The sequence below is a fragment of the Dromiciops gliroides genome, chromosome 6 (genome assembly GCF_019393635.1).
Source record: "Dromiciops gliroides isolate mDroGli1 chromosome 6, mDroGli1.pri, whole genome shotgun sequence".
In the NCBI taxonomy this organism is placed as follows: domain Eukaryota; kingdom Metazoa; phylum Chordata; class Mammalia; order Microbiotheria; family Microbiotheriidae; genus Dromiciops; species Dromiciops gliroides.
In genome coordinates, this window is record NC_057866.1 from 165,391,047 (window position 1) to 165,407,789 (window position 16,743).

General features: G+C 35.1%; 1 protein-coding gene across 1 annotated transcript in view; it reads right to left on the bottom strand.

Moving 5' to 3' along the window:
• The window catches only part of LRBA (LPS responsive beige-like anchor protein), a 762,673-nt gene that overhangs the window by 587,973 nt on the left and 157,957 nt on the right, over positions 1–16,743 (bottom strand). Inside the window, 6 exon segments of the mRNA XM_043969784.1 lie at positions 3,395–3,502; positions 3,929–4,056; positions 5,947–6,127; positions 6,781–6,934; positions 8,045–8,223; positions 14,498–15,475. Coding sequence (XP_043825719.1) covers positions 3,395–3,502; positions 3,929–4,056; positions 5,947–6,127; positions 6,781–6,934; positions 8,045–8,223; positions 14,498–15,475 — 1,728 coding nt within the window.

A 16,743-nucleotide genomic window follows, 5' to 3' on the forward strand; every position in this document is an offset into this window, starting at 1 on the left:
GACGATAGGAAAAAGCCAATGAATTATACACTAACTTACTGTATGACAATTAACTACTCATTTAATTTCTATGAGATACAATATCCTCATCTATAAAGTTAAGGAACTGAATTATTCATTTCCTGGGTCTCTGTCTGATTTGAAATTACAGAACACAAAAGAGAAATTGTTAAGGAAATAAAAGTAGAAAATAAAGTGAATATATTAGTGATTTAAATATCATGATAAGAAAATGTAAAGTGACCAAATGCTTCATGATGACAGTATTTTTTTACAAAGTAGTTGCCCATAAATGCTGAAAGGGAAGAAGTAATACTTCTGATGGGATCCTTCCTTCATAAGGGCCATACAATGTAGAAAATCTATTCAGAAAACAGCTCATGTATCTGGCACTGAAAGAAGGATGGTACAACATGATCAACACAGTATTAGTGGCAGCAGCTGGCAAGGTTTTTAGATCTTTTTACAAATTAATGTTTTGGTGCTTTACTAGTAAAAGAAAATGGAGTACATAGAGTGGGGAAGACATCAAAGCCATTGTGAAAGACAGATATATGGGTATACTCTGAAATAAAATAGTCTCTAAAAGGTAAGGGGAAAATAATTAAAAGAAGATAGTGAAGAAGACAGCAAAATGAGCAATAAAAGCCACATACCTAAAAATGAAAACTGAAAAAGTTTTATATAAATATGATAGGGCTTTATCTGAAAATTAATTTCTCTTGTACTACACTTTATTTCCTTTTCTTAAATAAACTTTGTATTTTCTTATTAAAGGTTCCACAGGTTAGATATAAAATTGAAGCCATACAAGCTACCTCACTCCTGTTATTCTATTGTCTTTCCCAATTAACCTTCTGAGCAGTGGAGATTCCAGTTATTTCCATATATGATATCTTCATATTTATCCTTAGCTTCTCGGGGACATTATCTTACTCAGTGTCCTTAAGAAAAACATGTTTTGACTATTGAAAAGTTCTTTAAACTGTTTTCAGCATTAAGTAGAATTTGACAGATATAAAGACCATTCATAAGATCTTTAAGAGTTTATAATTTTTTAAAAATAGAATGAGTATAGGGGGCAGCTAGATGGCGCAATGGTTAAAGCACCGGCCCTGAATTCAGGAGTACCTGAGTTCAAATCTGGCCTCAGACACTTGACACTTACTAGCTGTGTGACCCTGGGCAAGTCACTTAACCCCCATTGCCTGCAAAACAAAAACAAAAACAAAAACAAAACAAAACAAAAAAATAGAATGAGTATAGATATCATATAGAATGTTTTACAAAACAACTTAGAGGTGAAGACCAATAAATAGAAGAATGTCTGAATGGGAAAAAAAAAAGCGGACAATACTAAGTCTCATAATTTAGCATTCCTTTTTTAATGGAGCACTTCTCCATTTTAACTCTTACTACTATATACTAAGGTATTGGTAGTATTAGCCACTCTCACAGTAACTAAAAATTTACTATGTATATTCTCAATTTCTCATTTCAGTTACTGATAATTTATTAAACAGTGAACATCTCAGATAGTTTTAAATGTGACATAACTTGGTTTTTCCCCTTCAAGATTCATTGTTGTAGTTCAATCACTTTTCAGTCACACCTGAGTGTTCATAATCCCATTTGGAGTTTTCTTTGCAACATATTGTATTGGTTTGCCATTTCCTTCTCCACATCATTTTACAGATGAGGAATTGAGGCAAGCAGGGTGAAGTGACATGCCCAGGGTCACACAGCTACTGTGTCTAAGGCTAGATTTGAATTCATTAAGATGACTCTTTCTGATTCTAAATCCAGTATTCTATCCACTGTGCCACATTTGCTGCCCTACAAGATTCATATCCAAACATTAGTAATCATTAGATCTCACAAAACCAACATCTACACCTTTGTATATACTGGCATCTAAATAGGATACTACAGTACCACAAAATAATAATGATGATGATGATGATGATAATCCCTTTATAATATGTAAGAGAATAAGAATGTACAGAGAAATTATCTTTCATTCCCTGCTGACTTAGGTCCAACTACATAAGTGTAATGATTGGAATGACGCCACCTACTGGAGACTTACTACAGGAAAGCTCCACCATGAGTAGAATGCCTCAGAGGGCAAGGCCATGTGGCTTTTCCTTGGCGTCAGGAAGTAACATTTGCGCATGGGTACTGTCCACCAAGGCTACCAGCCAATCAACTTGAGGAGCCTCCCATTTTCTGGGAGGGGACAGGAAGGAGGAAGGAGGGCCTGCGTGGAGAAAGCTCTCTCTTTTTGGTTCCTGACTTTATGGTGGTGGTGGTGGCGGCTGCAAAGGACTTCACAGGAAAATTGAGGAAAGATAGGATTGCCATGCTGTTGGAATTCTGTTCTCAATCTTTCTCTTTCTACCTTTCAATAAACCCTTAAAAACCTAAACTCGTTTTATCAATGATTTTAGTCAGTTTCCCCCAGAACTAGGGGAACAGATTAGAACCCACATTTAGAATCTTAAATTACACATAAGCTAGCCACCTAGAAAAAAGTATACAAATCATTAAGAGGAAAGGTTTCCCTTTCATACTTCAGGCTTAAAATAACTAAACTCTTAGAGTGATCCTAAAATCCCATTTCTACATTAAAATCTCTCTAATAATGTGCCCCCCAGCCCCCAATTCCTTTTCTGGTAATTCATATAAATTGGCATGTACACATTATATATGTACATGAGTAATACTGACTGCTCTAGAATAGTCTGAAGGCTTCTAGTTGGCTAAAAATTGCTTGGTTATCCTCATTCTTGTCAAAATTAAAAGACAAAAACTGATAAATCTATACTGATTCATTATTTTTCAAATTCCATAAATATATTTCCTCCCTGCCAAAGTAACAGAGCAAATTGTTACCTGGAATACATTTCTGGGGTCCCTTGCCATCCCCCTCTTTCTTTCCATGATTCTGAATATTCCCCTTTTCTGATGTATACTTCTATTGCAAGAGATCTGAACCAATTATAATGGAACAGAAAAGAAGCAAAACATACATGATAGACCTGCATAATTCCAGTATTTTAATTTTAAAACTGTCCTACAAATAACAACAGTTAACGATGTGTCTTCTTGATGTATATGTTGGGCACTGAAGGAGAAACAAAAAACCAGCTCTATTTTCTAGAAAACTCTATGGAGTTCCTATGTGTGGACTAACTTATAGCATCAAATTGAACATTCAAAAATTCTAGAACTGTTGCCAAGTGGTTCACTATTTAAAAACTTGTCTTCTTTCTAACTACAGTATTTTAAAGCCCATGGGATTTCTCAATATGAAAATGGATGCCGAGGGTACAGGACAAATTATAAGTTAAAATAAGCTGAAACAACAAGCACAAAAAGAAGCATGACATACTATATCTCTGAAGACAACTGCCCTAAGCCGGTTAATATCCATGTCTTGCAAAAGTCTGTCGAGATCTCTCACTGGAGATATGCCACCAGTTACAATATCCACTGGACTCTAAGAAAGAAAAACATAGATGTTAAAATTCAAAGAACCAGAAAAGTAGTACAAAGAATATAACTGTTATTAGTTCTTTAGTTTTTGCTTAGACAAAGAAAAAACCCTAAAGTACCACACAGATATATCACACCATTGAATCAACAGTCTACTAAGGGGACTGAGAGCAAGAAAGGTAAATGCCATATCTAAAGAAAGAAGCACTCTAGAAACTAGAAAAGCAAACACTCAGAAAAGCTGAAAAGACTAAGGAGGAACAAAAGTTACCTTGTAGTTTATAAAAATATTTAATCTTATGATTATAAGTTAAAATAACTGCTTTAGGAAGTCCAACATTTGTTTAACTATAATTTTCACTGTTAAAAAAATTCATCGTGAAATTACAATATAAATGTTTATTTAAAATTCATTAATCTATATGCTTGCCTTTGCTGCAGACTTCCCAGTGGTTATCACACTATGAGCTGTTCTATGTCCTTTTGCTGGGTCTTTACAAGATTTCAGTTGTGAATGCTGCTGACACTCTAAACAATTTCTTACTGCCACAGCACAAACTATTAAAAAGAAAAAAAGGTAAGGTAAGTTGAGAGAGAAGAGGTAAAATTTATGTTTAGGAAAAGGAAAATTAATTATTTGGAATGATCTTTACATACCAACACACAATATATGTATAATTTATATTATAATAGGAATGAACAATTTTAATAAGACTATTATGTAAATATAATATGTACTGGAAAAGGACTCAACAACAACAAAGCATAAATAACCAATCTTATGGTGGATAATTGCTCACATAAATTTACAGTTTTACAGTTCAACAGTTTAGAGGGTACTTTTTTCACAACTCTGGTAAGGTACTCAAATATCCTCATTTTAGGTGGGGAAGGGGACAGGAAGAGAATGACTATCTCAAAGTGCTTAAATAACTTGCTAAAGAATAATGTCAAGAAATTAGTAGAATAAAGCTCAAACGCATAAACTGTGATTGTAAACCCAATGTTGTGTGCACTACACTACCCTGGCTCTCAACTGAACACAGAATTTTGGTCTGGAAGGTACTTAGCTTTCTACACATTGATGAACAAAAAAGAAAGTAAAACAGTTTTCCACTTCCTCCCATTAAAAAACATGGAGTCCTCCATATAGGTAAGAAGGAGGGTAAGGAGATAGATGGTGGGCTGACAAGGTAGGCAACCCCATAAATCTTCTGAGACTTAAAAGACTCAATGGAGACATCAAACTTCTCTTTAGAAATGGAAATAATACTAATGGTAACAATAGTTAACATTTATATAGTACTTACTATATAAATCAGGCACTGTGCCAAGCCCTTCGGAATTAGTATATACTCCTGGAGAGGGGTAGTAACATATTCATATAATTTATATCTTTATATGAAATAATTTTGTAATCTAATCAGCCCCTAGCTTATCTGAGAGCATTCAAGGTTAATAGGTTTTGATATGAGATAATATAATTTTTTTTGAGAAGGAGATTTTGAAAATCAGGAATAAGTCAGAATGAACAACCTGATGCCCCAAATCCCTTCTGGTTCTAAGAAAGTTGAAGAAATAAAAATAGGAGCCTCACATCTTCTTCCTCTCCTATCCTCAGAGCTACATGAATTTTACATCATTAAATAGAAGCTAAACAGAAAAACAGTATATTCCCTCTTCATTACTTTTTTATTTTAAGGAACATTTTAAACTACTCTACTTCAATTAATACACCAAACTATAAATTTCAATGTTTAAATAACATTCTGAATGAAAAGAGTATCTGAAAAATCAAAATGAAAGCTTTATTTGATTAACTCAATAATTTCATATGAAGTTTCTCTATTAATGTATATTAAAATTTCAAAATGAAATTTAGATTTTTTTTCACCAACACTTCTCTGTTCCCTATCAAATCGTTTTTGTCCTTGAAACAAAAAGGGAATTGATGAAACAAACCATTACTTAATTCTTCTGTAAATCAGAAAAATATTCTTACTGTTGCATCTGGAAAGTCAGTAGAAACTGAGGTATGGCTTCTAAAGAAATGCAATATTATTATTATAAAAGATATCTAGACAAAGAATGGATATACGAATCATAGTTTTTATGAATGGTTAAGTATTACTGATAATTAGTATATTCTTGACCTCAATGCAAACTGCGACTAGAACTTAATGAATTTATACTTATATTATATATTAATGAATAATACTTAAGAACAAAAATGTTGGTTTTCAGTCTTAGATAACCACGTTATGATTATTCCTTCACTCTCAAAAATTTGAGAATAAAGACAAATTTTATCCCAATATAAACATGTTAGTCACATTTCCAACTTAATAGACAATCATCCAAAATGGATTTATTAAATGCTTACTATGTACGAAGCACTGGGCCTTCTCTAGAGATAAAAAGAAACCAGAAATAATGTTTCACACTTACCCAGTCTGAGGCACTGACGCAAAATTCCTCCAGAAGACATATTTTTCTCAGCTTCAATTTCCGTAAAGCCAAGAGAACTTGCAAAAATTAACACATCTACAAGGCTGATTAACCTCTGCAAAAATGTCACAGAGGTCTCTATTGTAAGACCCTGAGTTGGTTCAATATTCTCCAACTCATGCTGCAAAAAAGTGAGTTACAATTACATTACAATATGCCAAGCGTCATAAGGAAAAACAATTTTTATAAAAACACTCTGAAGCATCCTATTTTCCACTTTCTTTTATTTTTTTCTTCAAGTTTTTTTGTACAAAAATGACTAATATGGTAATGTTTTACATAATCACACATGTATAACCCATATCTAATTGCTTACCACCTCAGGGAGGGGAGAAAGGAGGGCAGGAAGGAGGGCTAAAAATTGGAACTATAAATAAAAATGTTTATTATTAATAAAATAAAATAAAAACACTGTACAACTTCTGAATTTTACCCAAAAAAACCAAGTTTTTGAAAAAAACAACACAATCCTATTCCCTGTCATATCATTACATGTTATTGCAAGCAATTAAAATAAAGTATATCGATGAAACCTGCTCTCAATCACATTCTCCCATAGCTTCTTGACACTGAAATAGATATACTTTACATTCTTTGATTGGACAACAATACCGCCTTTCAAGAGCAGCAAAATACTTGTGGTTAATTTAATAAGTTTTGTAAAGTATACAAAGAACATGCTGCCCAATTTTTACTACTAAGACAACTTATTTTTAAGAAAGGTGTATAACTAATGTTAGTTCATCAATTTTAAGTAATACTTTAAGAACTTACTGTTGCAGATGTAGCAGCTGAAAGCAACGGCAAGATACCTCCACAAGACATGACCATATTGTCCATTACTTGAGAGATGAGATGAATTGTGTTATGTACAAAGATGACATTATCACTGCTATTCACAAAGTCCATAACAGTCTTTGTTGAATGGCTGTTAAAAGAAAAATTATGTTTACTGATGAATCTAAAAAAGGGGATCACAGTTTGCCTACTTGAGGGAAAGGATGGTAAGGGAGTGGGTGTTATCTTGTAAGCGTAGGAACAATGATATATCAGACATCTTATGCTTTTGAAATTCATTTAGTGGAACAGATCATTCCTAATCAGAAACTATTCATGCCACTTTTGTTTTGAAGCATTAACAATATTAACTTTCCAAATAATACACAAAGTAGAACCAAAATTGGACTTTGGAGAATGACTAAACAAATCGTACATGAATGAAATCGAATATTGGTATGATATAAGAAATTAAGAACATAAAAAATTCAGACAATCAAAGCAGAACCATGAAAATAATGTACAAAATGACAACATTGTAATGGGGAAAAAAAATGTGAATGACACCTTGAACAAGAAGTTTGGCCTTAGAAAAGAGTTGAAAAAAAAGGTACCTCTAATCCATCTTTGCAGAGGGAAGGTACTCTAAAGGGGGAATATTATATATAATATCAGGCTTGCTTGATCTGTGGGTTGCTTCTGCTGAACTGTTACCTGTTACCCTATCCCCTGCTTTTTATTTTGTTACACGGTACAGCTCACAGGGTAAAGGGAAAAGAATATGTTTTTAAAAGGAGTTACTTTAAAAAGATAAGAAATTTTAAAATTATGACATAATTTCTATTAACTTCCAAACATTATCACAGAAAATGCCAGAAACAGACAACCAACTGCAACAAATATGATGCATGTGCAAATAAAATAGGAGTTAGCAAAGATCAGAAAATTTCTTCAGTTCACGCTGATTTTAATATGTAGGACAGAGTAATATCCATACATTTAATATTTAATAATATACAGGCCAACTACCATGTTCTTAGATGCCAAAGGTTTTATGACCATATCATTACATACATGCAGGGCAACTAAGACTTACAATTTAAAATGAAAATTCGTGTCTACATTAGTGCCTAGTAATATTCTATTTTTATTAGTAACCTGTAAAATGCCAGATAATATAAAATTTCAGTTATGCAACATGATTATTTCAAACAAAAAATAGGATAAGTGCACATCTTCTGAATAGACCCAGTGAACAAACCTTCTCCACATCTGTATATCTGTTTCTATGGAAAACAATAAGTCTGTGAGCAAACGCTGGTGCATTTGGGACCATCTGAACTCAGGAATACGAAACATAGTTGATCTGGAATCTCTTCTTTGTCCACTGGCCAGAGCTGGTGGAATGTCTTGTCCTATATGCTCCTGTTGTCTAGATATCTAAGTAGAGAAAATATAAAAATGAGTCCATCTTCAGGGAAGATATTAGCAAAAGAAATAACAAGGCATGCACAAAAGGATAATCAGTGGCTACTGAGCAATCCGTAATCCCATAGATACAATAATTTAAAATGAGGTTATCACTGGTTATCACATAGCAGTAATACTAACATTTTTTATAAAAACAAGTGTTACAATACAACTATGTGAAAGTTTACATATGCTATCAATAAGTGATAACCAAATCATTTCCAATTGTATTATTTTCAGTTTGAGTCAAGATAAAAGTAAAATCAATTCTTAATAGCCTATTTAACCCTATCATCAAGAGAGAAAGGTAATACTATAGAGAAGGCGGCCCAAGTTACAGGTTGGATGTAAGGAAAATCCAAGAGAGTAAAAGATAGAGGCAAAGAATTCACACTTGGAAGAGAATGTCAACAACAAATGACCTGATGGCACCTCATGGCACCAGTGGCAGAGCAATTTTAACTGGGAGGAGGGGAGAGGAGGGAAACAATGTATAAGCACAAAAGAAGTAGTTCTGCAGAAAGGAATGCTGCTGCTGCAATGAAACATAATATGGCTGCACAGTGGGAACTATTCAGTTGTTCTTCAGTCATTTTTCAGTCATACATGACTTTCTCTAACCCCATGTGTGATTCTCTTGGCAAAGATAATGGGGCAGTTTATCAGTTCCTTCTCCAGCTCATTTTACAGATGAGGAAACTGAGGCAAACAGTTAAGTGACTTGTGATGGGTCATATAGCTATAAGAGTCTGAGGTCATATTTGAACTTGGCAAGATGAGTCTTCCTGCTCCATGCCCAGCATTCTATCTACTGCCCCACCTAGCTGGCCAGGAATTCTTCAATAAGATAGCAAATATTAACTGAGCTAACCAAAATGGTAAGAATTACTATTCCCCAATCAATAAAAACAGGCAGATTTCAGACATAGAAATCAAAACTATCTACAATCCTATGGGAAAAATGCTATTGATCACTAATGATCAGAGAAATGCAAAATAAAACAACTCTGAGGTACCACCTCATACCTCTCAGAGTGACTAATATAACCAAAAAAAAAGGACATGGTGGATGTTGGATGGGATATGGGAAAACTGGGGAGCTAATCTACTGCTGGTAGAGTTGTGAAAAGATCTAACAATTCTAGAGAGCAACCTAGAGTTTAACTATGCCCAACGGGCTATAGAACTGTACATACCCTTTGATCCAGCAATACCACAGTTAGGTTTATATACTAAAGACATCCCAAAAAAGAGAAAAAGACCTGTTTTTATAAAAATATTTATAGCAGCTCTTTTAATGGTGGATAAGAACTGGAAATCAAAGGAATGCCCATCAGTTGAGGAATGGCTAAATAAATAAGCTGATGGTGATGGAATATTATTGTGCTATAAGGAATGACAAGAAGGATGATTTCAGAAAGGCATGGAAAGACTTATATGAACTAATGTATACTGAAGTGAACAGATCCAGGAAAACGTGCCAACAATAGTGACAGTAATATTGTTTGAAGAAGAACTGTGAATGACTTGTGAATGAACTATTCTCAGCAATACGATGATCCAAGACAATCTCAAAGGACTAATGATGAAGCATACAATCCACCTCCAGAGAAAGAATTAATATCGACTGAACACAGACTGAAGCATACTATTTTTCACTTTCTTTCATTTTATTTCTTTTATTCAAGTTTTCTTATACAAAAGGACTAATATGGTACTATTTTACATAAATGCACTTGTATAACCTATATTTGATTGCTTACTGCCTCAGGGAGGGCATATGGGAGGGAGGGAAAGTTAGACAGAATTTGGAACTCAAAACTTTATATAAAAAATACAATAAGAAAGAGGTAAAAAAGAATGACTTTCAGGCAATATTTTTTGGGGGGTTAAAAATTATTTTGGTGACTTCAAAAAAACGGGTCCTAGTTGTTTGAACTCAGAAATACAAATGCTCTTGGAATCTTAGGAGACAGAAGAAAAGGGAAGAAAGTATATCTAGGACAAAAGAGAAAAATTAAGCAGTGACACACTATCACAAGGCTCACTCAAAATAAATAATTATAGGAATATCCTTTGAAAAATAATAATGTATATTATGACTGTGGCTATACACTGGAAGTACAGAACAAATGACACTGTGTCCTCCAAATTTTAATGATTACCAGGGGAAAGGGGAAAGGGAAGAGAATCAAGATTTCAGGAAAAAAAGAAGCCTGAAATCCAGTCGATGAGAGGAAGTTGGAACAAAAAGAGGAGTACTGCTGCCAGCCAGTCTAAATTGGTCTCTATTACCTCCAACTTCTACCCCTATCTGTTGTTTGTATAGATTGAAGTCCCCTGAGTACTTAAAAAAAAATGTAAAAGCACTAGATAACAGCACCATCTAATTCTAGCCAAGCTATTTCCTATGATCCAATCAAATGCTCCCAAGTAAGTCTCAAAAATTCATCTTGGAGCAACTTTCTCAATCTGACATATCTTAGAGACAGCAATGAAAACCATACTCTTATTCCTAATAGCAATATCTTGTACATTGGTTATTTATAAGCATTATGATATTAGCATCTTCTATTAGTACAGCAATTTACATTTTTCAAAGGAATTCCACTTACATTATCTCATTTAAACCCCCAAAAAACTTCTTTGAGATCACAGAAACATAGACATAGAATTAGGAGCGAACTTAGGAGCCCATCTAGTCTAGAATCTTCCTTTTACAAATGAGGACCTGAGGGCCAGTGAGGTCAAGTGATTTGTCCAAGCTCCCAAAGGGAAAATCAGAGATAGAATCCAACCTGAGTCCTCTCACTCTCAATGTAGTGTGAGGGCCAAAATTTGATATAGGGAGGATTATTTGGGTGGCTCGCCTTAATATTGGGGTCCCGGGAAATACGAGGTACCTTTTAGGTCTACCCTCCCCTCTGAACTGCCCTTTTTAGATATTTCTCCCAGGGCAATAAGAAAGGAGCCTCTAAGCTTTAGTTCACAAAAGCATCAGATTTTATCACTTGGGAATTAAACAACAAAGGTGAAACTAATAAAAATCAAAGATAAGGAAATAGGAAAAATAGAAATACAGATAAATACTCTTAACTCTAAACTTAACCTATTCAATCCTCAGACCGTTTCTGATTAAGGAAGTTCAAAGGAAATTAGGATTTTCCGTAATTAACTCACCCACACCTAGACAGTCTACAAGTTGCTCGCACCACCAAGGAAAACCACTGCTGAGACCGAGAACAAACACGCCCACCACCGCAAGGGCAGAAGACCATCAAGAGAACATTCCAGAAAAAGCCTAGTGTTCCAGAAGAACCCTCTCCCTCCCTTCAGGGAGTGTTCAATCTTTCCTTCCCCAACAAGGGGAGGTCCTTCAAAAGCTGCCTATGGAGAGTTCTCCTTCTGACCTCAGTAGCATACATAACCTCGGGGTGGGCCAAGTGTGGCCCCTCCCAAAAGAGTCAGCTAAAAACTGCGATATTAATCTTTACCACAAATAATTTTTACCACAGTATCCTTCCTCACACTGCACCATACTGCCTATCAAATAAGTGGGGCTGATATTATTATTTCCATTTTAATTCAATCAGCATTCTACAGATAAGAAAACTAAGGCTCTGGGGAGTTACCTGAGTTGTTCAAAGTGACACTGCCAACAAGCATCTATATTTGAAATTATTTCCTTTTATTCCTAATAAGCTATTTCCACTATACTATTCTCTCCCCCATTAAAGTCACACCAAGGACACCAAAATCAGAGAGCTTGAGGATACAACTGGTATCCTGAGTACACAATGGGAAAAGTTTTCTAGGAGTCTCGATTTTCTAAATAGTTTTTAAATCATTTGGAGAATTAGTTTCCTCATGAAATGTCTTTAAGGCAGGCAATGTTTGGTGTTACTAGAAGACTCTTCTCTTTTTAATAACAATTTACATACTAGTGAAAGAGGGCACCCCACACCCCCAACAGTCCAGGATTACCACAAGAATTCAGAGAGAAGAAAGTAGTCATATGCCCCTGGGGACCAATAAGGGTCAATAAAAGTTAGAAGAGTGAGCCCATAGAGGATACTACATGTGAAGAAAACATCTGGAATAAATAGGGGGCCTTTCACATTTGCAGGGATCCATTGGAGAGATTCTCTACTCGGGACTTTCTTTATTGGGTACACTACTTTTTGGAATCCACTAAAAAAAAATTGTTTTAGATTGCAATTATACAATAATCTATTATCCAGAGTGTCTCTTATAAGCCAGGCCAGTTTCTCTGTGATTAGCTTTGTTTCACTTAATGCTTAAGTAATAATAACGACTGTACTATACATTTACAAATATTGAGGCTGACACGGGAAGTATGACATTTATATTCCTGAAATATCAGTGCCTAGTAATTTGCACCACGAGTTGACAAATGTTTAATTTTGTTCTTTGCATTTTAGACAAATCTTAGATTTCATGCCTTATTCAATACATGGTTCTAGATAAGCTTATGTAAAATCCTTAACATAAGACTTTCCTGTGTGAGAATTGGAATGACACCTCCTGCTCGGAGAGATATTGCAGGGAAGCTCTGCCATGAGGAGAAACCATGTGACTTTAATGTCTGGAAGTTGCCTCTATAGAACCACCTGTGGGACCTATCAATCAGAGCTACCAGCCAATGAGCTTGAAGCTGTGGGTGGGGACGGCCCTGTTTCCAGTTTCTCAGGAGGCTTCGGGGAGAAGGCGCTGAAGCGCTGGTCTCTTTTTGGCTTCCTGACCTCAGCTTGGCAAGTTGGATGCTGAGGTCTATTAGATAGTTAGAGGAAGTTTGCCTTTTACCTCTCTCTCTTCACCAACTTCTGATGCATTTTAATAAATACTTAAAAATCTAAACTCTTGCTAAAGCTTCTAATTTAAGGCGACCACTCATTAGGTTTTAGACATCATAGTTAGAATTTTAGCCCCTTATACCTGCTGGTTAAAAACACTGAGTAAATAACAACAAGGGTTTCATTATTTGGGGAAGCCCTACACATGATAGCCTAAGGTTATTGTATATGTACGAGCCTGGAATTCCATTGGGATTGCCCTTGCTTGAGATCCATTGAGAAAAATTTGGGGTGCTCTTTGCCATAAGAGGAAATTTGCTCAGGTACCAAAGGGTACCTGACCGATTTTACAGAAAGCACTTTGCACTGTATACAAAGGGCCACCTAAATATTTTGTCCAGACCCCAGTTGGATGGCTCTATACACTGAGGCAATCATGGAAAACTTTACAGTTTTGTTTCTCACCAAAAGGTAATGATATTACTTCTACATGACCCCAGTAAGTTAGGCCCTATAATGAAGAACACCATATGCTCTGTGAACACTGTATGGATTAGGCAAAAGCCTTTATGAGATGGAAGTTTTCTTTATTCTTTTGGATTGGGGAAGGAGTGTTTTATACAACAAAATAAGCACCTAGTAACTCCACAAAATGATATTTGTATGTTAAATTGTATCACCGTGTGTTTATAAGCATGAGAGGACATTAATTCAAGGTATACTGATAAACTGTATGACACATACTTTTCCTGAAATTCTGTCTTGATAAAGAGATGATGGTAAAGCTTTTCTAAGTCATTGGAGAACTAATATCTATAGACTTAAACAGTAGATGTAGTGAAGACAGCAAATGTCATTCATAAACTTTGGAAAGAGTGTAGTAATGTCCCAAACTCACCCTTTAAGGACTATACTTGCTAATATTACTAGGAATTGGGAGAGTAAGCCCACAGTTTACATCTAACTATATAAATTGTCCTACTTTATTTTAAATGTTTTACAATGTTGGTTCAATACATACTATTAAAAAAGACTATTTTGGGGCAGCTAGGTGACACAGTAGATAAAGCACTGGCCCTGGATTCAGGAGGACCTAAGTTCAAATCTGGCCTCAGACCCTTGACACTTACTAGCTGTGTGACCCTGGGCAAGTCACTTAACCCCCATTGCCCCACCAAAAAAAAAAAACAACCCCAAAACAAACAAACAAACAAAAGACTATTTCAAGAAAAACAAAGGTAAATTATTTCAGATCAAATTTCTAATAGTCCTTACAAAAGGAATATTTAGAAATTAAATCTTTGGATTTAAAACATGTATATAGTGACATAAAATAACAACCAATTCCACAACAAAATGATACTCTGTGAGCTTTCCATGTCTAATTTTAACCCAAGCTGACAGCATGTCAAAAGGGCAAGAGTACCCACCTCAGGACTGGGCCGATGAGGCTGAGAAGTTTCCGTGCTTGCACTGGCCTTTAATTCTAGCCTCTCAGTATCTGTAGCTACACTGGAAACATCCAACTTGGCAATCTTTTTCTCAGAAGCAATGCTCATTTCTGAGCTGTTGGTATGTCCATCAATAACTGCTCCAGTTTCACCAGCATGGTCAGTCATTTTCTTTCCTTCCTCTGATATCTGGTTGATTTCTGCTGGGGCTATGACTTTGGAAGAAGTAACTCCCATTGAGGTATCTGAAACTGGCATTGCCTCGAGTAATATCTCAGAATCAGCTTTTTCACTAGCTTCAGGTACAACTGAAGATAACTCATTTTGCTGAAGTTCAACAGGTAACATGCTTGCCTCTGCCAGTTTAAGAGGTGGATTATTTTCTTCTTGGTGTTCAACAGGGGGACTACTTTCTACTTTAAGTTCAACATAATCCTCTTCATCATCTTCCACTGTGGACTTATCCAAAATTTCAGGAACATCTGAACTCCCTTCTCCTGAAGGTATACTTAGAACTCCAGTTATATCATCTTTCCCACTCACTTTGGTAGACTCAGAAGAGATATTCAAGGCTTCTTTTGCCCCAAGAGCTTCTTCTAAACTGTCTTTAAATTCTGCTTCTTTGGTCAGTATTCCCTCCAAATCTCCTTTATCTGGTCCCTTTTGTTTTTCTTCCCCAGCTTTTCTTTCTTTATCAAGTAGTAAGTGATTTTGCTGTTCTGTATTAGATTTTACAATGTTTTTGACTGGCTCCCCATCATCATTACTGCTAATACAAATGGAAGTATCTTCCTTTACTTCTAATTGTGGAGCACCTTCTGAAAGTTCAACATCCTTACTAATACCAGAGATCGATTGCACTGGACTTGAGGGGCCCGGTCCTATTTCTTCGCCAACTTTCCCTTGGTATTCCCTGAATACATTAGCTAGGCTTTCTTTGTGCATTTCAAAAGTTACCTAAATGGAAAAAGATAAAGTTAATTTAAAGTACTCAAAGAGAATATAGCATATTTCAGTACATTTTGAATGGCATGATCTATAAAACATAATCAAATTCAATTTATAAATGTCCTTGTGATAAAATGAGATAATAGTAAGTCTATGATAATTTTACATACTGTTAATATGACAGGGAGAGAGCTAAAGTCAAAAAACAATCTAGTCTTACTGCCTCCAAGTATTACATTTATACAATGCCTAATATATAGGTTTTGAAACTATTCATAAAAATTAACAGTAACAGAAACTGTAAAATTCAACTCTATTCCTTGTTCCAGAATCTAATCATGCGTTTTGTCAGGAAGTTCATTATGTGCAAGAAAATATATCCCTACTGCTAGAACCTAAGCCCATTTACCTTCCTTCTGTGTACAAAAATGATCAAAATCAGGTGTTCATCTTCCTTCATAATAAAGCAACCTTTCAAATATTCAACTGTTAAATTATCCTAGATTCCTTTCTCCAATAATCTCTTTCAAAAGCTTCTGCAAATATCCTAAATCTTTTCTAATTTTCTTTCTTTTTAATGTTTTTTCTCCTAATTTTCCATGCTGTAAACTGGTCATTGAGACTTCAAACATACAGCCATATCCTAACATTATAATTAGCCTATAAACCAGCACTTTTAAATTATTCATTCCTCCTATGTCTCACTGAAACTTATACTCTTTCTTGGAATATTGTATTTAACATAGTGCATACTGTCTCATCTTAAAGAGATGACCTCAATCCCGATTCATTTTTTATTTGTCACTTTTGCACCTCAAAAAATATGAAGAGGGGCAGCTAGGTGGTGCAGTGGATAGAGCACTGGCACTGGAGTCAGGAGGACCTGAGTTCAAATCCGGTCTCAGACATTTAACACTTACTAGCTGTGTGACCCTAGGCAAGTCACTTAACCCCAATTGCCTCACCAAAAAAAAAAAAAAAAAAAAGAGCGTTTTAGAAATGCTATCTGGAAATGAAGTAAGATTAAGTTCATTTTGGGTTCTAGATTCTAGACCAGTTGACTACATTCAAAATAATTATTAGGCTTTCATGTGGACAAATCCTTTTTCACTAAAAATGTGCCTAAATATAAACACTGTGATCTTTCAAAGAGAATGAGACAATAACAATAAGCATTCCATTCAACAAACATTTGATAACAAACATCTACTGTATGACAAGCTACTACAGTATATTTCAACTCTTGTGAAACTTGACACAAATTTATGGAATGAAAA